Consider the following 23,802-nt stretch of genomic DNA (forward strand, 5'->3'; position numbering starts at 1 on the left):
CAATATCTTCAACACTGTCGTTGTTTCAACCCTCTGCTGAAAAACGATGTTTCTAGAGCCGTACACAATGCCACTGTAACTCGACAGAAATGCACCCGTGTGTTGTTGCCTCAGGAAATAGAAGTGTAAGAGAACGCGTTTGAAGAACAGCAAAAGTGTTGACTAACGTATTCAAACAAGGCCAGCATCAAGCAGAAGTGACAAAGCTTCAAGCTATGAAATAAATTGCATCTGAGCTTGCTCAGTAAATGCTGCAGGCTCGTGGTGCAGTCACGCTGCAGGTGACAGCAGAGAGAGAAAGTTCTCCAAGCTGTGAACGGCTTAGTGCTTGAAAAAAGTTTTGACATCTTAGGCCTATCGATCAGTTGCCATTCAGATGTGTGCCTGTATGAACCAGTAGATATGTCCACATCAAGATGTTTATCCACTTACATCCAGTTGGCTTCAGCCAAAAAATTAGAATTTGATGTATCCAATTCAAACCCACAATTATTACAATTAGTACATTGGTTCACCCGCAAGTCGTACACTGAATCTTAATGATTCGAATGCTTTAACGCACTTTACATGGGGCCTCGAAAAATTTAATCATTTTTATACAAAATCCGATTTTACGTCATTGTAGAATTCCCGGTCGTCAAACATAAACTTTAGAGTTATATTCCGGAACAAACGATGCCAATCGCAACGGCTGGTTACATTGTGGCGAAAACACGATTGTGAGGCCACAGCGTGACAGTCTGTAGACAATGGTCTGCCGAGAGGCGCTCAAGTGAAAGACTTGATTGTGAGGCCACAGCGTGACAGTCTGCGGGCAATGGGTCAGTCGTGAGGCGCTCAAGTGAAAGACTCGATCGTGAGGCCACAGCGTGACAGTCAATGGGTCTGTCGTGAGGCGATCATGTGAAAGACTCGATTGTGAGGCCACACAGCGTCACTGTCTGCAGACAATGGCTCTGTCGTGAGGCGCTCAAGTGAAAGACTCGATTGTGAGGCCACAGCGTGACAGTCTGCAGCGAATGGCCTGGCGCGTTCACTCAATGCGCAAACGTTCAAGTTGAGACATCGACGCTGCAGGGAGCTTCTATAGCCATTGTTTATCAGTAAATTGTGGAAAGTATAACTTCTGTTAGTAGTGGTTTACTCTCAAGAGCTTCTTGCTTCCTAGGGGAGGATGATGTCTTTTTTTTTGCACGCTCAAAGTAAATATTGCTGATAGTTGTCCGTGAAATGTGTTACATATGAAATGTCCAGAAATTTGGGTACCGTATATGTTTACTGTCATCATTTAATTTAAAATAGAAATATACATGTTTATCACTAAAGACAGTTTATAATTCCTAGTAGATCATTGCTTATTTTTTCCTCCGAGCCTTATTAGTTAGTTTACTGGTTCAATATAACCACCCAAGAAAGAACTGACGAATAATTTTGACTTCATTTAATTCTCTATCTTAATTAAATTCTTAAAGATTTATTCCTCGTTTATTTTTCACTTATAATTATGTCTAAATTAAATAAAATCGTAATTATAACATACGAAGTGACACTACGAGACTAATGGTTGCTAATTATTAAAAAAGAGTGTAGTGGTGACATTTGAATTTTCTACTATATAGCATGAATTTTGAAAAATGTTTTTTCCCGACTTATTTTCATTCTAATTAATTACGTGTTGGAGCCTAAATCCACAGTAATTTATCCTTCGGTAAATACTGGTAATTAGATCCTTTGTAGAGGTCGCCCGGAGGTCGGAGTTCCATAGCTTTCTATACAGTATTTTTTAAGTAATGGAAAGCCGAACGTAAGAACAGGAGACGGCAGGATCATATATCCCGCAGGGGGAGAGAGCTGTCTTGATTGCGCGTCCATCGCTCAAGTGTTGTGCAATGAAATCTTTAAAATTATCCTCCGTTGAACTTTCATTTTCTGAAGCTTTGTAACGTGTTATTAATTCCTTTCTTTCAATATATATTTTAATCAAATCACCTCCTTCCCAAGTTTGAATGCTGTTAGTATCGTTTTTTTCTAACAATCAATGTGAATTAAACTTTTTAGTTCAAGTTATCTTGCCGATAATAATAACAGATTTTCGAAGAAAAATAACTCTGAGATGAACATTTATCTTTTTTTGGTGGTTTGCACTGACATTTCTGAAAGAAATCGGTCATTATGCAATTTTTCTTAGATTATTCATTTCTTCGATTGACCATTTAATATGGATACCCAGCTGAGGAATTTTTTGTGCCTGACTTAGCTTTAGTCATTGAGTGAGAAAACATGAGATCGCCCTTTATAACATCTGCTAACATTACACTTCCGACCCTGAGTGATGAAGTCCCATTAAAGTTTCATTGTAAATCGAGGACCGCATGCACTATGTACTCTGTCTCTTGTACGTCATTAGTTATGTACGGTGAGCGTTATTCGAGCAGCTGGTCACGCTCATCGTTCGCAGAGACTAATCCACGTGCGCCAGCTGTTGTGTTCACTCGATGAACAACTGAACATCGCTGCACACGAACTGCGATGCTTCTACAGTCCCATAACCAAATTCCAAATCCCGCCTAACATGACGATGCAATTTTGAATAATTAATTCCGAGTATTTTTTACCTATATACTCACTAATAACTGACTGCAAAGAAGACTTTCATGAGCACGGAATAAAATCCAATTGCAATCCGAGGTTTCGGTTAAAAGTTCCGAATACCTTTCTCATGTTGTTGCAGGATTTTTTTTATGACTGTATACCGACTTTTCTCTTTAAATAGACCGTTTCTAACGCCTAAATACTAGAGATAGATATTCTAAACTCGCTGCCCTGCCCCGCGGCAACGCCTGTACTAGGGTGACCAGTACAAGTGTCGTCTGCTCCAGGAATTTCTCTCGCTGTCGCTGCCCGCGGTAGCTTCTTCATGCAGAGGGCTGGCGGCGACGCATAAGGAGGTCGCCTGTTAGTTCCTTCCGGACAGCCACGATGGGTGGTAGTGCGCTCCTCGCAAGTCCGCGTCGTCTAACTGAAGAAGAGCGCATGCGTGTGGTTAGATTATTTCGCCTGAAAAGCTTACATGGATCGTGGTTATACTAACAACTTTCGATGCAGTTACAGAATGCAGACGGGATCCTCAATTAAAAAGGTCCAGATAATTCGAAGGCAGTGTTGATTCCACTTCAATTAGACAATTATTTTTCTGAAGTCGGATTGCGCCTTCGATTGAGTTGATTGCATTGGCTAAGCTTGATTGCGTTCGAAAGTGCCGCAAATATTTTGATGTGATGAGTTTGAGCGACAGTGAAAATTATTTGATGATTATAAATTATTCTCCGTTATTTGAAATGAACAATTGTACGTGAAAGTGAAAATCTATTCTCCGTGACTTGAAATGAACAACTGCACGTGAACCATGGGAGCTAACACCAGCTCCCCCTGTGAGTACTCCTCCCACTGCGCAGATGATGGCAAAGCGAGTACGAACTTTGAATCAAATGTCTCAAATTCAGTGAAGCGGAGACGGATTCACGATAACAAACATCACCAAAAACGACATAGGAGAGAAACCCGACATGGTGTCGACAATAAAGGTTATGATCAGCGGAAGCAGTTTAACAGAGGCTCGCTTCAAAGTTCTGGAAAGAAATCCGATAAAGCTCGGCAGTCATTAGCCCTTGAAATGAAAAATACAGGGAAGAGAAACATGAAAAATTTGCGATGCATGGACAGTTTTGAAGCAGGAGTTTTTGAAGCAATACATCTTAGCAAAAATATGCTGTTTGAAGAGAAAGCTAGTGGGAAGCACTCGAATGGAAATAGCATTGATGATAGCAAAGTTGATCAAGAAATCAAGATCCCTACTTTGTTTGATGTCACCAATCACGACGCCACAAAAATTTATGACCTAAGAGGTTTCTATTCTCAAGGTGGAAGTAAAATCGGACAATCTTGTGATTCGATGGTGTTAACGAATGAGATAAGGTTATCGAACACAAGGCCTGTTGACTCCAAACCTTTTGAGACTAAAAATCCCTCCTTAACAATAAGTAAAGAAAATATTGTCTGTGATGTTCCTTATTTCTGTACAAAAACGAACCAGTCAGAAGCAAGGAGCGGGTGTCACCGGAAAACTACAGATGAGCACTTTGACCGAAGGTTGACTAAAGAATTTGTGTCAGTAAATAGCAAAGTCAGTAAACGGTCTCCATTGCTACGCATTAGCTTACGATTTCCTGGTAAGATATTCAAAACTACGACGAAGCCACCAAGTGACGGAAAAAGATTGAACCAAATCAATAAGGCTGAATCCAAATCATTTAAAAATAGTCGAGTAGAAGCATGTGTAGATTCTTCTTTTTTAGAATCCGACGTCTCTTTTCACATGCAAGGACCGCCCAAAAAGTCCCATGTGGTCCTAGCTTCTGCCTCAACTGTTCCCATTGTGAGCAACTCTGGACAAAAACTCGGCAGGTCTTCTGAACCGGAAGAAACAGTCTCGAGCAAGACGTTGATTTCGTCGGAAGGTAGTGTGCTTAAAAACTGTGATATTAGTTACGATGAAGAAAAAACTACGTTCAAAAATGCGGACAAGGCTGTTGGTTGTGAGAAGCCATTTACCAGCAATGAATGTCAGGATGAAGTTCCGCTCTATGAAAACGAAGAAGTTTTGTCGGAGAAGCCAGCGGTTCCTAAACGCGTTCAAAATGCTACATCAAAAATACGGAATAAAGTGTCCGCAACTCGATCTCAAATTCAAAAAAGGTTTGTAGCTATCAATAAGTTTAGAACACTTCTGTTATCTACGACTAAGTATAAATAATGAGAAATGTTGATGAGAATTTAATATTTATCTAGCAGAACGAATATCAATTGCTCGATACTCTCGTGCTTCGTTCCTGCAAATATTGCTCTGTGCATCGATTTTGATTAGAAATCTCGGTATTACACTGAATTACTTTGCATCCACATAAAAAGTCTAATCGTTGAAGGTCTCTACAAAAAATCCCCTCAAAACGTCAACTATGAATTAGTAGATAACATATAAAAATAGAAAAGCATAATCAAATGAAAATGAACAAGTTAATATTGAGTCTATATCATACGTGTAATTTATCTTTATCCTCTGATATCGTCAATCCACAGTAAAACATGGACACATATAATTTGTTTACTCAAATCTTTTTGAAAGATTATTCATGAATATTTTTGTGGAATGTTTTTAATAGTCATCATTTGTAACACAATTGTATCGGTATGAGAAAAACATTAATTTATTATACCTTAAACAACTACTTGCGTTCACTAAGTCATTAGTGCTTCGAACCTTGTTAAAAATCTTCGTATCTTCAAGATCATCTTCACATTTTTTTAAATTTGTTTGGTTCATCGCAGTGCGCGCAAAAAGCGACGAAAGTGTCCTAGTTAAGTCTAGCCCGCGGTCCACTACCGGCTACGACGCCCGTTTTCTGCTACTCCTTGATCTCCCTTTGGGATCATTCGAACCATTTGTTTAATAGCACGCAATTCCGCTTTGAGAAGATAATAGTTTAGAGTGCCCTCTGGGTGGATGCTCTGTGACGGACGACCAGCTGTCATCCTTCAAAAACGAAATTTCATTTGAATTGCGAGGCTTTGGCATGCCTCATAGATCAGGACTGAAAAGCTTCAATTATATTCATATTATTAGGAGAACTTTGGCTCGGTTTAGCAGTAAACTGGTGCAGCCGTTCTGAAAGGATTGATTCGCGTCAATGCGTATAAACTTTAAACTTTTGAACATCGAAAGAAATAATTAGAGCTACTTCGGATTCTGTTTCCTTTCACCCATCAGACGCTAACGTAATGAAATTAATTAAATTACAATTTCATAAGCAAGCCAACTACATGGATTAACTCTTAAGTCTAGTCAAAATAAATAGAGAATCTATATCTGTGAGTATTATTGCCTTCAAAAATGTCTGGGAGTTGTTTGCTTTTTAAGTTAACAATGCCTATGTCATCCACTTTCGCTTATGTCCTCATATTTTAAAATATATTCATTATTTTATCAAACTCAAATGTCCTCAATTTTATGGGGTGATTTATTAGCATCTCTGTGTATGGATCTATTCTTGCTAAAAAAAATAAAGACTATGTACGTATGTAGGCCAAGAGGGCTTGGCAAAAATGAATGATGCATGTAAAAGTGTAGTCTAACGATCAATTTATTCAATTTCAACACGAAGCACACAACTTGTGCAAATGAAGAAAACGAGAACAATTTCGCAATGTCTCCTAAATAATTAGCGTAAAATCTTAGGTTTTTCTATCCTCAAGCGCATAAGCGGTAATCTTGAGCCCAGTTTTTGTGTAAAGTGCAACGCATCTGCCTGGAAGCCGTTCAGGACTTTCTCTTTAGGATGCGGCGATTTGCTGCCTCGGAATCGGACTTGTTGTGTTCCATAAAGCTGGCACCTTTCTTCTTCTTCTTTCCAATGGGAGAAAGTCAGGAGAAATGGGTCGATCTTAGTGAAGATGCTGTTGGCGTGACCTGCCCATATCCTAGCTTTCGAAAAACTCATTTTTGACCCAGAAAACCACTGCAATTGCAAAGCAAGCAGGATGAGTGCAAGGTTCATTATAAAATCAGGTTTACACAAAGAGTCGTATTCATTTTTACGTCCAATTTATGCAACTCTTGATAGTGCAATTAGAATTTTTTTAGATTTACGATATTTAGCTCATCAAAATTGGGGTTAGCCAAAAAGATATCTTAAGCCCTGCATTCCCTTCAACAGATAAATTTGTACAAGGTGTTGTATAACTTCTACGGCAAGTAAATTATTTATTTTTTAATTTTCGGAATAATGAATATAACTTCATCCAATGATGGTGATCAAGTTGAGCCTTATGCTGCTTTCACTCTTAAATGTAGCTCTCTCAAAGATCCCTTCTCGTCTCGAAGAAAATAAAAAACACGTAGGCCCTATGCTGTTTCTAATTTAAAATCTTTCAGCACCTGTTACCAATATTATCTTCATCAATTTATTGTCAATTGATAATTTTATTAATAGTATTTCATATACGGTTCATACAATTAATCAATTAACGTAATATGCGTGCCTAACATAATCAATATAAATTGAAGCAAACAGCTCGCCTTTCTCAACTGGTTCTTGCAAGCTGGTCATCTATGGTCTAGGAAAGCTGACCAGTTTCTCTGGTTGAGGACAATAGCTTATGGGTTAACAAAGGCTGTCAAACAGCCGCATCTTTAGCAATGGCTTTCATAATACTTTCTATTTCGAGTAGTAAATTGTTTGTACGTTGTATAATTGTATATTGTACAATAACTGTATATTGTAATTGTATTGTGTATATACTTAGTGTATATAGATTTCTAATTTACTTTTACTAAGATAACGTAATTTTCTTGTTACGTTAACTTTTACTTATTTTATTATTCTTGTAATTCAAATCTAGAGATCGTAGCTGCATCGATGAATCAAGTTATCGTTTCAAGTTTTCATTCAAATTGAGCCTTACGTTGGTTTATATCTGCGGCAATTAAAAACACTAGTCAATAAAATCTTTTTCATAAACTGAGCAGCAGAAAAATCGACCATTATTCGTTTACACTTCGCTAACGCACAATAGTTAATCTACAATAATTATCTCCTATTTCATTTAGAATTTTTTTTTTCAGTGCCAACGCGGAGATGTGCAGTTCAGGAGTGACGCCGGTCTACCTGGCAGCTCAGGAGGGCCACCTGCAGGTGTTGCAGGAGCTTGTAGATGCAGGAGGCCGTTTGGACCATCCTGCAGCAGATGGTCTCACTCCTGTGCACGCGGCGGCACAGATGGGATGTACGGACGTGCTAAAGTACATGGTGAGAGGGGCCCCTGTTACTTGGTATCCTTGATACTTGTTTGGGACATAGCAGTCCCAGGCCACGATGGATCGCCGCCTCTGATTATCGTTCATCCGCCCTCATTTGGGCCACCTGATGCACGATGCTGTTGCTTGCTTCTCGCCGCTGGTAGTGTTGCTGGGGAGGTACATGATCGTGTGGTATTATCTAGAAATTAAACTCGAATTAATTCCTGGTCCTTCATTTAGTTTAATAAGCCTCTAGTTTTTAATTTTTTTTTAAATTTGTAAGCTTTACTTACTAGTAATATGTTTAAAAAGTTCATTGCCAACAATAAGAATCGCTATTGAACCACACAGGATTTCATTTTTTATTTTTCAACGTTCAAGTAATTTTGACCGAGTTTCAATTAGCAAGTTAGATTTCGTATAGCTCTTGCTACACGAACCACGAACCACGTGCAGCTCTTGCTCCACGAACTACGAATTTCAAAAGAACCTCCCTTAGTATTCATTGATCTATTAAAACAAATGATCGAATTCTAAATTGGTTTCTTACATAATTCAACGGGTGTTTCCTGCTTTAAACTAATCGAGTATTTTTGCCGAGCGGTAGAAGCGTTCAGTCGACCGTAAAGCTTGCAGTGGTTGCAGAAGACTTTGTATGATTAGAGTCAAATAAAGTTCAAGTTATAGAACTAGGAGTCCTAAAATAACTTCCTCTTTTTTATTAAAATGTGCCTTCGAAGCTCCTTGTAGTCAGTCACAGACAGTTTAATTGTAGGTAAGCGTATAGGTACTCCTGTCTGAGACGTTTCTATGTAATAGGTAACCTTTCTTGAATAAAAACACTTAGCCATCGAATAGTTTATTGTTATTGATCTATAGTTTCACTCTTCTGAAGAAGATTTTAATCGTAATAATAAAAATTGGGTAGTGTCAGATTTAATTAGACCATGTTTGCATGTAGCCGATCGTCAACCACCAGACCACCTTGCCGATCTCGACCGGAATTTTATTAATGTGGGTCCGAACTCCAAACTCGCTTCGCCAATCATGGTAATCTTTACCATTTAGCACCTCAATTCACATTCTAATTATTTTACTTTAAATTCCTTTAATGTGCTTAAATTTAGTTTATTGGCCGAACCCCAAACTCGCTTCTCCATTCTTAGTTATCTATAGCATTCGACACCTCAATTCGCATTTTAATTTTTTTACTTTAAATTCCTTCACTCTGCTTTAATTTTGTTTATTGGAATATTCTCGCATTTCAGATCTCAGTTGATCCTCGTCTTGTGCACATTCGTGACTCCGACGGTGCCACTCCCTTGCACTTCTGCGCGTCACGCGGTCACACGTCCTCCGCGCGCCTGCTGCTCGCCAGCGGCGCCAACCCTGACCAGACGGACCTGTGGGGCAAGACGGCCGTCCACGACGCTATAGAAAACAGGCATCAGGAGGTCAGACTTTAGTATTAATTGATTTAAAATTTTATCCTACTAACTGTAAGTATTCAGTCTGAAATAAATGGGTCATATTGTCCAAATAGTGACCCTCTTTCTTTCGCACTGGCAGAGAGCGGACGTATCACTGATAAAGGCCAAACTGGGTCAGGATGACCTATATAAGAGATGCGATAAAAAGCTAGCACAAGGAGTACAGATTTTAGTGTTCATTAATTCAAATCTTCGTCTACGGACGGTAAACATACTACAGTGAGATATAAATGGGTCACATTGTCCAAAAATTGAGAAAATTGAGCCTCTTTCTTACAGAAAGCAAACGTAGCACTGACATAACCCATCAAAATTTAGATTATTTAATTTTTACGATTACCAGAATGCTAGACTAAATAAAAAATTACTGGGCATATTACTATAGTTTTGAACTGAACACAAACTATTTCTGCTTGTGAAAACGATCAAACGTTAGGAGAATTTAAAAAAAAATTACTGAGCTTATTACTATACTCCTAAACTGAACACAAGCGATATCTTCTAGTATCGCTTCTGTTCGCGATCAATCGATAGCAGACTTAAATATATTATACCCTAGAATAAATAAAAAATTACCGGGCATATTACTATAGTCTTGAACTGAGCACAAGCAATTTCTGCTTGTGAACACGATCAAACGATGGGAGACTTAAATATATTATACCTTAGAATATAAATAAATTACTGAGCTTATTACTATACTCTTAAAATGAACACAGGCGATATTTTCTAGTTAACGCGATCAATCGACAGCAGACTTACATATATTATACCCTAGAATAAATGAAAATTACCGGGCATATTGCTATAGTCTTGAACTGAACACAAGCAATTTCTGCTTGCGAACACGATCAAACGATAGGAGACTTAAATATATTATACCTTAGAATAAATAAAAAATTACCGGGCATATTACTATAATCTTGACCTGAACACAAAGAATTTCTACTTGTGAACATGATCAAATGATAGGAGACTTGAATATAATATACCTTAGTATATAAAAAAAAGTTACTGAGCTTATTACTATAATCTTAAACTGAACACAAGCGATATTTTCCAGTTAACGCGATCAAACGATAGGAGACATAAATATATTATACTCTAGAATAAATGAAAAATTACCNAAAAAAAAATCCCGCCTCTATTTGGACAAAGCCCCTCTTATTTCGCTGAGTGTTGTCAACCTGCATTTTAGTAAGAAAAGTCGTAGCGACGTGGAATAAATCAGCATAAAAAAGATTCTGTGATACATCTCGGCTTCAGATAGAATAAAGATAAATTCAGATTCAATTTGTCAGAGAAATAATAATAACAATTCTAGCATTCAGTTATGTTTGGAAAATTTTTCGTTCACTATTAAGTATTTAAGAATGTTCTCAACCATTTATTATGGTTAACTTTTCATATGATCATTTATTATTTATTAATCATAATGATCATCCACATGATTAAATTGGTTCAAATGCAATCAGATGGTGAGGCTGTTGATGCAATACAGCGACCTGCCGTTTTCTCCTGAAGAAGGTGAGATCAAAGCTCGCCACAGCAGCACTAGCAGCACCAGCGCCCGCCACAGCAGCACAAGCAGCACCAGCAGTAGCAGCAGCAGCAAGAAGAGCAACGCCAACAACACTCGCAAAAGACAAGTGCGTCTTGCGTATTAAATCTTAATCCGATCCATCTTAGATAGAAAGTTAACTGGTATTTATATATTTAGAGTTTACGTTCGAATGAAAAGAGTAGGTTAAAATGAGTCAGTTCATTAGTTTTAAATTCTACATTTACTGTTATTAAATTTATTTTTATGCTCTGATAATGCTTAAAGAATAGGCCTTTAGGGAATTGCCGATATTTGTAAGAAAAATAGGCTATTTCAGAAAAATCTAAAAATTTTCATAATAGTATTTATGCAGCTAATCATAATTTCTCTACAAGTTACTTATTCTCCCGTCGTGCAGTCATCCCGGCAACAGAATTCTTTTCCGCACTCGCCCTTCTACCTACACCCTCCTGACGCGGGCTCAGGCCCTCAGACGTCCCCTCCTTCACCGTGCGCCCATCATCCTCAAGCTGACGACGCTCATTACACGGAAATCTTGGGCCGCAATGATGGCGAAGAATGCGCATCAGACTCTTCCTGCAGACGCACTAAGAGCAACACGTCCAGCACCTCTGATGGTGGCATCAACGGAACGCACCACAACAGCAACAGCATGCGGAGCAACAGCCGCAACAGTGACCAAGGCAGCAACCATAGTAACTGTGACAGCATGAACAGCAACGGTAACTACAACACTCTTCAAGACCTGCGCAACACAGCAGTGCACCAGCAGCTGCAAGGCAGCAGCAGTAACAACAGCTCTGTTAGTGAGCCATTTTATCTCCATAGCGCCGATGCAAAAAATGGCAACGCCTCGCCACTGCAGAAACTTTTTGACGGAGTAGACGGCAATGACAGAAGCCTTAGCAGACGGAGCTCTACCAAGTCCTTTTCAGACGGCGGTGAGTGCGGCAGGTCGAAGGTCTTGTGCTATATTCTTAAGCATACAATTCCCCCTCAATTGTTTCGAAGTCGATAATTTCAAAATTTCGCCGTGGGTTTGGTGGAAAATGTAAATGAAAGGATATTGCTAGAAAATTTCGTATTTGGCATTGAAATAGCCCTTTTATTGTACTATCATCTCGTATTTTTAGCGCATTTTCTCATTTATGAAAAAAGGCGCTATTTTTCTTTTACCTTCATAAAATTCTCAAACGATAACAGAAATTGTTTTGCTCGTTTCAATTGTCAAGTCAAATTGTCAAGTCAAATTGTCAAGACAAATTGTCAAGTCAAATTGTCAAGACAAATTGTCAAGACAAATTGTCAAGACAAATTGTCAAGACAAATTGTCAAGTCAAATTGTCAAGACAAATTGTCAAGTCAAATTGTCAAGACAAATTGCCAAGAAAAAGCTAAGTTTCGACGATTCGTTCTCCCAGGATCCAGCGAGCGCGTGCAGCGACACTTGCAAGGTCTGGACGACCTGGTCACAGGTAACCTGGAAGTCAGAGTCTAGTTTAGGTGGCTACTCAGGCTGCAGCAGATATTATTTTATTATTTAGGCGGATAATATTTGAGATATTATTTAGGCCGATGATAAATAATGTAGCAGATATTATTTAGGCTGATGATAAATTTAGCAGATATTATGTTCAAAATTAAAAGCGAGTCAATCGTACTGAGAACTTGTAGACATAAATTTGCGTCCATCGCAGGTTATGATATAATTTCTGGTCTTGTTTTCAATGCAAATTATTCAAGTGCACAGGCATTGGCATCACGATCATTGATATAATTTGAAGATAAATTGAATAAACTAGACAATAAATTGTATATTAAAGCATTCAATTATTGAATTTTTATGATATTTTCAATTCCTCAGGCGTTCCTCCCCCGGACTACGAGATGGACTCTTCCCCTCATTCCTCTCACAAGCACAGCCCAGTTTCTAGAATAAAATCAGAACCCGCCCCCAAAGCCCTAGCGCACCCGCGCCTCATCCCCAGCAATTCCCACAACGGCTCTGAAAACAGCCCTCCCTCTCGCTCCCCCCGACACTCCATCCCCGACTCCCACAGCGGATCTGAAAACAGTCCTTCCTCTCGTTCCCCCCGACACTCCATCCCAGACTCCCACAGCGGATCTGAAAACAGTCCTTCCTCTCGTTCCCCCCGACACTCCATCCCCGACTCCCACAGCGGCTCTGAAAACAGTTCTCCCACTCGAACCCGCTCTTCCATACCAGAGTTCCACAACAGTTCGCTCCCTTCCGAGGCTCCCCAGACTCCCCCCGCTGCGACTGTCATTCCCCCAGTCCCTGTCCCACCTCCTCCTCCTCCACCTCCCCCTCCTGCTCATCCTCGTGAGTAATTAACGAAATAATCACGTAATCATGAACAGTTAATGTTCTCTGAAGAATAACATTATAACAAATTAAATAGATAAATTTATTCAAAGATGGACGTTGCGCACTTCGTTTACGCCATTTATAACTCCATAAATGTTCCTCATAACTTGGTAGCTTTGAATCCAAGTGATAAATACAAGGGCATTGAAATATTATCATTATCGCGTAAATAAATTATTACTATCAATGTTGTAGAATTTTAATATTATATTAATATTGTCACATTTATAACATTCAGTTCTCATATTCAGTTTGAAAATAAATGGTTACTTTTTTTATTCTCAGTTAGCTTAATTTTTTGCTTGAAAAATTAATTTTTGTTCAAAACCTCTCATTCAACTCTATGTCCACTTAAGCTAAATCTGATTACCTGACCATTAAGTACGTATAGCATTAAAAGAGGTTTACTTACCCGTAGAAAAGGCGTTGAAACCTTGAATTATTTTCCAGTCGTGGAGAAGAACTCTTCACTTGACACGGAAGAGCTGACGCTGAAGAGAACGCAGTCCAACAGCATCGAGTCTCCCGCTCCGACCAGCGACAGCAACGGCAGCAGCAACGAAAATAGCAGCGATAACATCGCGTCTCCAACAGGCACAAACACGTGTAAGATGAATAACGCAATTATGCATGATTTTTCCCTTTTACGACTGGTTTTACACAGCTTGCTCAGAGATTTTTCTTCTGAATATTTATGGAACTAGATTAAGCCTTTTAACTGCGCTGCAGTTGTATTATAGAGGCATTAATAAAGTTGTCAAAATCGTAAAGTTTTTTAACTGATAAATTTTTATACTAGGACTTTAAATTTCTGTAAATTCGACTGTCGTTTGCTCCACACACACGACACAAAGTAATCGTGTATCGCGTGTGCGACTTGCATGTCGGGTAGTGAAACTCGTGAATCATGTGTTACATTCGTCTGTCATGAAGCCATTTTACGCTTAATTGTAAATTTATTAATGCGTATATGTACTATGCAGCGTCGGCATCACGCGGCCTCGCAAGCATCAGCATCGCGCAGCTGCAGAGCGTCCAGCTGCGCAAGACGGCGCCGCGCGAGGGCCGCGTCACCGCCGTCCCGCTGCTGCTCAACGCCCCTGAAAGTGAGTGCCGCTTGGCACCGCCAACAGTTATCCCACGAAAAAATAATTCCCTTTCTGTATAATTATATACATAAAGATATATTACATATAAGATATATTATATGATATGCATAATTATATCTTATTTATATGCTGTGTTAAAGTTTGTGTTTGAAGCCTGGCACCGTGAATAAATCGGGGGCTTTCTGGGACGCACATCCAGGATACTTTTCGTGTAACCTTTTGATGAGCGCTTATTGAATGGTACTTATTGTATCAATGTTACTGGTATAACCTGGACCTGGAAATTTATTCCTGAGTGAGAATAGTAAGTCATTGCAGAACTGGAAGGAAAGATTTTGATCAAAAATTAAAAATGTGATTTAATAGACTTGAAATTGTTTTTCTTTATATCTTGAAACGAGTGGCAAATGGGAGTTTTCTGTGAAATTTGGGAAGGTAAGGGTCTTTTCCTATTTGCATAGCTAGATTATTAATGGAATTAAAAAATAGTGCGGAAGTTTTTTTGGCGAGCAGCGCCGGACTAACCTTCTGGTGCTTCAACATAGAATGAGTTCAGAACTGTTAGGCAATAGCGAGCCTATTTTTGTTTGAAGGCAAATATATATATGCAGGCAAATAAATTTTCTAATGAATTTGCTTGATAACTTCAGAGCCAGACAAAGCTGACGTCATCGAAGAGCTGAAGCGTTCGGTCGACATCGGCTCTCCAAGCAAGCTCAAACATCAGCAGCAACAGCAACACCAACAGCAAAAACAGGAAAATCTACAAGTCCTAATAACTCCCGAGCAGATCATGAGTAAGGTAAGTCTATTGATGTTACTTGGTTGTTATGAGTTTAATCACCTGTTGGTGAGTAAGGTGAGTCATCTGATGTCACGTAATCTGCATGGGTTCCATCAAATATTTGTGAGCAAGGTGAGTCTATTGATGTCACGTGGTTGTTTTGAGTTTTTTCAGGCGTTGGTGAATAAAGTGAGTCTTATGTTAGCACGTAATCACCACGAGTTCCATCAAGTATTTGTGAGTAAGGTGAGTCTTCTAATGTCACGTAATCGCCATGATTTCTATGAAGCCTTTGTGATCTTAAATAATTCTCATGAATTTTACTCCCAGGCTACTTTTTTTTACTTCATTTCTAATACCTGGTTTAAATTTGTTTTTATTTTTTGGTGAAATTTTCAGGTGCCGCAAGTGGACTCTGCAGGTCTGCCAATACCGGAGTGGAAGCGGCAGATGCTGGCCCGGCGCGCTGCAGAGCGAGCGACTGCAGAGGAGCAGCAGCACAGACTGCAGCAGCTCGAGCTGAAGCGTCTGCAGGAACTGCCACCGTGGAAGCGACAGCTGCTAGAGAAGAAGAACAGCTCGAGCAAGTGAGGCTATGTCTTAATTATTGTTATCAGGACCAGTCATAATTATTGTTATCGGGACCAGTCGTAATTATGGTCCTGAGATCCAGTCATAGTTATTGTTATCAGGACCAGTCGTAATTATGGTCCTGAGATCCAGTCATAATTATTGTTATCAGGACCAGCCGTAATTATGGTCCCCAGTTCCAGTCAATAGTTTGGTCCAATTATCGGACTAATATAACTGGACTCAAGTACAATTATAACTATGGAGATGAGATCCAGCCAAATTAAGGTTATTACCTAACAGGTCAAGTTAGGGACAAATCTTCTTTAAATACAAATGTCGTTAGCGAAAAGCTCCAATGTATACCATCTAATATGCTTAATTTATTATTTTTACAATTTACAATCAAACCACAAAATTACTCTAGATCTTATAGCATGAATAGCCATGATTAGAGACATACATGCATGAGACTTTTTAAACAATTATTGCGCACAGAGTTTAATTATGCACCACTCGTCAAATCGTAGAAAAATACGAAGGCTTGGTAGTCAACGATGAGAAAAAGTGTACACCGGCACATAATAAAAGAAATAATGTTTATAATGTCACTTATTTCTAGATCTGAGTGCATGATTAGGAGCAGTCCGCCCGCTCGGCTAAAATACCTCGCCGACCGCAATCAACCCGCGTCGTCTTTCGATTTTTACCCTAGACAACCTGAGTTTCTACCCTAAGTCCGAAACACCCATGCTTTATGCATAATTCATATTCTTATTCCTAATCATGCAGTTGTCAGTGACGGTGCCTCTTGTGTTGTGTGCAGTGGCGTGCCCGGGGCGCTCTACACGCCCAGGGTGGTCGAGCCTCGCAAGATCAACGTCGCCATATCCGCGTCTCGCTGACCAGAAACTGCGTCAATATGACCCACCTGATGAACAGAGTCATCAAGACTCGTCTGATGAACCATATCAACATGACTCACCTTATGAACAGCGGCAAGACGACTCATGTGAAGGAACAGTATCAATAGGACTCATCTGTTCACTATCATCAGGACTCGTGAATCTGACGAAGTGTGTCACAGGAATTATCTGATGAACAAGAATTCATCATAACGACAATTCCAATGAAGAACTACATTGTCAAGAGTCAACAAGACTTGCAATATCAAGCTTGATTAACGTCTTAAACAAGATCTGATCAAGACCAACTTCGTCAACATGGGAAATGTAAACACAATAAGGATAAGAACCAATTTATTTGAAGTTATAAACAGAAATGAGAATGAAAGTGGCGTAATATTTGTATATGATTGTCGTACTTGCGGATGTCATTTGGTTTAGGTTTTAGGTCAGTCGGTTCTGCATGTAAAGAAAGTAAACTAGAGATTAGAGATTTTATAGCTGTAAATACTAGTTTTCAATATTTTGAATAAGCTAAGATCATGTTAATTATTTGCTTTATTTTACAATATAATGGATGCTCCCCATTCGAAAATACATTGCTTCACTCTGAATCCGTTCTTTTCAAAGCTGAATTAAGTCTGTGCATGGTTTTTGTACATACACCGAACTACCAATACCCCCATTCTCGTGTTGCTATCTTCTGTAAATTTATGACCTTACGTTCTTCCACCTCCTTTTATAGTCCACAATTATTGATTTATACTTTTTAAGTTTGAAATTTGCTGCTCAAATGTGACGAACCCTTCCTACTCAAATATAACTTTGCTTTGGGGATAATTTTTACGGAATTGGGCGTTAGGTTCAGTATGATAATGCCGGAGACACCTTCTGTGTGAATCTTCTATTTGTATACTTATTATAGTTATTCTCACAGAACTGGCAATAAAAACGTTCTGATCATCAAATCAAGATGAACAATATGCTCGAAGAAATTCAGCTTTTTAGTAGCTTTTACTAACGCAATTCTTAGATACTGTATATTGTTCGCCAACTAAATGCTTAGTTTATCAATGTTCATGATGCTGTGCGTATGTAAATAGAAGACATTTAGTTTACAATAACTAGACGACAGAAATGCTTTGAGCTTTTGACTGCAATTTTTTTCGAAATAAGTCGCTTCTGTTTTTTGTTTCTAGAACAATTTGTGCTTAGTTCTTGACTACAAAGTTTTTTCCTCAGAATTTTATAATCAAGCTTTTCAAATTCGATATATTTGCGGAAGTCTATAAATATAATAAAATAATGAAAGTTCACAGCACAACGTGCTCTTTTTATTGCTCTAAATTTTGAAAAAGAGCCTATTTTCTTGGGAGTATTTGACTGTACATCCAAACGTTTATGCTACTACAAGCATAAGCTATGGTGTTTCAAAGAGATTAATTTGTCCAATAATTCCTGGTATAATGAATTCATTTCTGCTAGAAATCATGCAAGGTGCATATTGTTATCACATTCGGGGATGTCTCTGCACTCATAGCATTTGTATCTGTATTCTCCGTCTCATGATCTATCGGGAAAATAAAACAAACTTGTAGAGAAAAAAAGTGAGTTTCTTTACCCAAATTTTTATAAACTTTTTTACTGTGATTTTAGAATAACTGTATTTTCTCGTACGGTAAAATAATGATATTGAATTGATTTTGAATATACCAGTATATATCACTACTTTTATTCTTGGTAATCGTATTATTGGCCAATGTATCATTAGATATTATATATAATATATTATATATTATATATCACATATCATATATTATCATTCAAATTTTCTCGTTTTGGTATTTGTATCGCATCTTATTATTTGGCACTACACCTTCTTTAATTACCGATCTCAGTTTTATTCCATGTGTGCTCTGCTACTCGTTGCCATGTTTCATTACCTCTATGCTCTGCTACTCTGCTCCCTGATTCATTCGATGTGCGCTCTACTACTCTGTTATCCAAAGTGATTTTTGTCTCATGCATTTTTACACGTACGCACATGACTAGCGTCAAGTGCGAAAAATATTTTTTCAAAAGATAAGTCGTCTCGATGAAGCGCTTTACGATTCAACCTCGTTGATAATAATAGACAAAATATAACAGAGAACCTTGATGCCAGAAGCGCAAAAACAGCAGCTGGTACTACCTGCAACTGCAATTGAGGTTTAATTATGGCAACAGTAAAGCTGCAGCCCTTATACTGGTAAATATGGTGCAGTAGTACCATGATGCTTTTAGTGCAGTTACGGCTGCAGGAGCAGTAAAAATTCGACTGGATTTTAAAGAGGCAACTAAAAGCCATTTTTTAGCAAGCGCTATTATGGGCCCCACATTGCATAAATGATATATTATATAAGATTAAATGATATGATAACATTAACCAGGCAGAGTGGCCCAGTGGTTAAAGCTCAGAGTACCAAGATTTGAGCAGAGAGGTGCGGGTTCGATCCCAGCTCTGTGCGCCAGTTTCTGGTCAGAATCGGCGAGGAGGCCGGGCGGTTGAGCAAAGAAATTTGAAGCAGTGAGCTGCGCGTTTGAGCCCGCAACAAGCTTTGGATGTTCTGCGCTATTAAGAATCGATGATAGGCCTACGGTCTAATAAACGCTGAAACCGCTATAATATTATTATTACATTATATAATAAATATATGTCAAATATCTCTACTGCTTCTGTCACCAGGCATTTACGCATTCTCTCTTATCGCTGATGTTCCCCGAGCATCAGTGTAAAATCTGGCAGCTGGATACGCTGCAGATGGTTCGTGCGGCAGTAGACCAGCTGCCACCGCTGCGCAGTGCAGCCATGGCAGCTGGCGACAGTTCTGCCGTACATCCATCATCCTCCGGGAGACGCTGGGGCGGGCGGAGCGCTAAGCGGTGTCTGCAGCCGCGAAATTAAGAACTCCGGCAATTCATGGGAATGCAGCGGATGAAGGGAGTCGTGCTTCTCAGGGCTCATGAGAGGTTGTTTCCGATACAGCATTTTGCATCTAAACTTCCTTGAAAATATTTTGTATTTCACTCAGCAACACACTACTTTAATAGTCTACAAAAAAAGCATAAAATAAGTGACTGATATAAGTTTATTTACACAATGAAAAAGGCAAAGTTGGCAACGCTAATTATTTTGACTTGAATTTGAAGGAGATTTATTTAATTAATAAAATTTATTTAATTTAATGACATTTAAACCATGGTCTTACATCAATATCTAAGTATTTGTAATATGTATTAAACGTATTGAACGTATAAATAAGGTATTGATTAACTTCCCCGTTCTAATTCATTCTCAACTATCAAACGTTCATAGAACGATTTTTGATGTATGTCAACGATAATCTAAAACTTTATTGAAAACTCGTGAATCTTGTGATACAAACGAACGTGCTACAGATTCTTTCCATCGAAACCACTGAAAACCAAAACAAAGAGCATGGAATCGCTAACAGATTCGCTTCATTCGAGCTGCTGAGGCGTCGTAATTCTTCCTATGAAGAAGCGCATTAAAAACTTACTTCGTTAACTCGCGCAGCGTTTTGACAAGAAAAAGAAGGACTTCGAGTCCCGCTCAGTTCTGCTCAGATGCATCGTTTGTTTGTCAGTTCCTGCTCGAACTTCCTTAACGAGCTGCTCAATTGCGAGCAAGAAACATGTGAGTCAAAATGTACCGATAATTTGTCTCAAGTTTTATATTCTCTTGACCGTGATGGCATTCGTGGACATTTTTATGGCTTCTGTGTTGAATGATAATTTTTGTTGTGAGACCGCAGATATTTGGTTCTTCGCCTTTAAATAATTATGGGATACATAAGGACTTTTTTCACTTCTCTGATAATTATTAATACCGCGAAGCCAAACCATAGCCAGAAAGTTTTGTTGCCATGAAGTAGGGGCAGTTTATGAAATTTGCAAGTTTTCTAAAAAAAAGTTTTTTTCGTCACTGTATCCGTTCGTCCAAGGTTATGAAACTCAAGGTTATGATTTTTTTTAATTTCAAACTTCACAATTCTCAGCAGTACCTTTGAAGAGAACCCTAGTCACTTAATTGACTTTCATTGACTTCGAATGATCAATAAAAAATATAGAAAATATTTTCTTGCGAAGCATCTTTGATGATAAGAGCCCAACTTCATACAATAATCTTGCTTAGCTCAGTTTTATGGTCCATTAGCCCATGATCTTTGATCCTTCAGGCACCATGACGCACATTTTTTTCATCAATCTCTTTGATCGTAAAAAAAATTCGCAAACGGAACTTGAAAAATACGAATTGGAATTTTCTTGGGAATACTATTACTGATGCCGGCAAGCATCTTTCAATGCAAATTTATCGCAAATTATTTTATCTGTGGAAAAAACGACGGTTCATAAAATTTTCAACATTAGTTTGTCAACTATTACATTTGGTGTCAACATCGGATGTTTACGCAACTCAGTTCTATTTAAAATAATTTTCCGCTTTAAAAATATATTGGTGGTGCCCAATTTTAAATTGGCTAGGCCACATATTTCTTAATATAACATGCATTTGATTGAACTCGCTGTGGTATCACAGATACTACACTCCGAGATCTAACTATTTTGCGTCTCATTATTTAAAGACATTAGTATAGGTCGGCAAAATTTGTTCTTCTACGCAGGTTTCATTGAAGACCAGAGAATACGTTTTATTGACAATAAAATGTATAAAAAAAATTTTTAAAGACCACGTTTTTCATGTGGACTCAAAAGTAGAAAATAATTTTTCGGCAGCTACTGATCTCTGTTTGCTTTCATTCTCTTGGAAAAATTGTCAATAAAACGAATTCTCTGGTCTTCAATGAAACCTGCTTATTTAAAGACTTGCATGAATAGTCAAAATTTAAAATACAAATGAAGTTGATACAGGGTTTTTAGTAAAGATATTAAGCACATGGGAATATATAAAGAAACAACAAACAACGAAGCTTTGTCAGTTCCGCACTTGAACAAAAGTGACTTTCTTATGTTTAGTTTGAAGGGTTTTTAGTTACCCAAGATATATTAGATATTTCACGTTAAGTTGAGCGGTTGCTGCATTAAAAATATAGAGACCAAATGATTTATCTTATACTAATTTTCTTGGTTTGGTAAAATCTTAGATAACTTTACCCTCTTTCAGTAGCAACAGCATATAACGGTGTGTAAGTTTTTATGATTTCGATCATTCATCATTGTTAACTATGCACAAAATATGGACATAAACATAACATTAATTTTTTCCTCATATCCAGCTAGCTTATGAATATTATCACCAAGCCTGAAATTCGCTCGCTTGTTTTTTTTCTGGCACTGGGAAAAATTTATTATAAAGTGTTCATTGCGACAAATGTTGTACGAATGTTTCCATCCACTGCCTATGGGGACGTTTCCACTTAACAACTTTCGTCTCCCTGCAAATCACAAGATTTTTTATCTTAATTTTCACGCTCTGCATAATTTTACGGGACTCATAACTATCTCAGACCTCGTTCAGCAACTTGACTCATGGACTTAGCTTACATTTTTAGAACAGAAACTAAAACCCACTTAGAATTCAATGGAATTTTGCTTAGTAGAAGGTCAGCGTCTTTACGAGCGTCTCGCAGTCTTAAGTCATCGCGCTGAAAAATACCGGAAATATGAATATCTTGAGGGTCGAATTAAGGCAGTGCAGAGCCGTGCAGAGCCGTGCAGAGCCGTGCAGAGCGGCACTGTTGAGGAGAAAGGATAAAATCTCAACCTTACGATCCAAGTATACGAGAGCGATGCTGCAAGCGATGCTTAACTTCGGTATAGGAAATACCCTCATGCTTTTTTATTTTCATATCCACGAGTAAAATTATTGCAAATAATATTTTTATTGAATGATTTACCTGGTTTATTTTATTAATATTCAGAAAAATATTGATTTGGAATTTAAGCACGGGTTTTCTCATTTGCGAATTAAGTTCTGTGTCCAGTGTTAACTAGTGCAATGAGAGCATCCATTACTAATTTTATAGACCCACAATAGCCCAATTGAAAAAATCAAAACTCAAATTGCAAACCATGGTTATACATCCACGCACGGTATCATTTGACTAAAAACGGTTCCTGAAAGCGACGATTTTAGTAGTAACAAAACGTACTCATTATCGCCACAATGATAGTGACAGTTCATAGTTACAATCCGATAATTAAAGCTAACCAAAATGAACGCAGAATGTAGAATTCAAATGCGGAAGAGGACGCATTAATGTTAAAATTTTCTAATCGCTCATCATCAGAGATCGGCATTTAATGTAATTTCCTTTGGGCACAGCAATGCGTTTTATTTAAATACGAGTAACTACAACAAATTTCCATTGCTTTTCTAAGCGAATCTAAGCGAATGATCTGGGAACTCAGGCGTCCTCACTTCCGAGCTAAATTTCACTAACTGATTTGAACTTTCTTTTGATGATTATTTACAGATAAATAATTCGTTATTTAAAGTCCCACCATACACTGACGAAGCGACTAAGCGCTTTGTCCCCCCACCATTGCTGACCAAACTTTCGAAATTTTTAATGAAAATATGAGAACATTAGCTGCGCAAAGCCCGGACGGAGTTCATTTGTTTGTCACCTGACGATTGCAGATTTCCGCTTTTATTGCTTGTTTGCTAAACAAATAAGATTAAAATTAATTTTATCGATGAAATCAGAATTGCAAATGAAAATAAAAGTGGCTTCAACGCGGCAATCAGTGGACCAAGATTTGATCTGTGGATTGCGGCGCGAGATTTTTCCTGCTTCAGTTTTGGCTGAGCTAATTTATGGCGTCGGTAAATCTTTGCTCGCTGGCGATTTTCACCATAAATTATAAATAAATAAATATTTCAAAGATAAAAAAATTGATTTCATAAAATTCAAATTCAATTGCAGTTTAGTAACTTTAGAATTATTTTTGAGAAAAGTGCAAATGAGATCAGTTACCGTCTTAATGGTATTTTTTTTAAAGATTTTTATTTATTTATGTGTTAGTTTTTAGAAATTTTAATATTGCATCATTTAGAATATACGTTACTTGACTATTTCATTTACTGTCACGTAAAATTGGAAGTGGAGACGTCG

At 38.1% G+C, this 23,802-nt stretch overlaps 1 protein-coding gene across 1 annotated transcript; it reads left to right on the plus strand.

The window, feature by feature from the left end:
• Positions 1–3,294: 3,294 nt before the first annotated feature.
• On the plus strand, positions 3,295–18,264 carry LOC108681550. Its single transcript, XM_018170595.2, has 12 exons — positions 3,295–4,755; positions 7,679–7,862; positions 9,121–9,306; positions 10,818–10,991; positions 11,304–11,847; positions 12,328–12,381; positions 12,771–13,250; positions 13,746–13,901; positions 14,279–14,401; positions 15,055–15,206; positions 15,588–15,775; positions 16,585–18,264. The coding sequence occupies exons 1-12, from the start codon at positions 3,407–3,409 to the stop codon at positions 16,661–16,663; spliced, it is 3,669 nt and encodes a 1,222-aa protein (XP_018026084.1). The 5' UTR covers positions 3,295–3,406; the 3' UTR covers positions 16,664–18,264.
• Positions 18,265–23,802: the final 5,538 nt, after the last annotated feature.

The sequence above is a fragment of the Hyalella azteca genome, unplaced genomic scaffold (assembly GCF_000764305.2).
Source record: "Hyalella azteca isolate HAZT.00-mixed unplaced genomic scaffold, Hazt_2.0.2 contig11402, whole genome shotgun sequence".
In the NCBI taxonomy this organism is placed as follows: Eukaryota; Metazoa; Arthropoda; class Malacostraca; order Amphipoda; family Hyalellidae; genus Hyalella; species Hyalella azteca.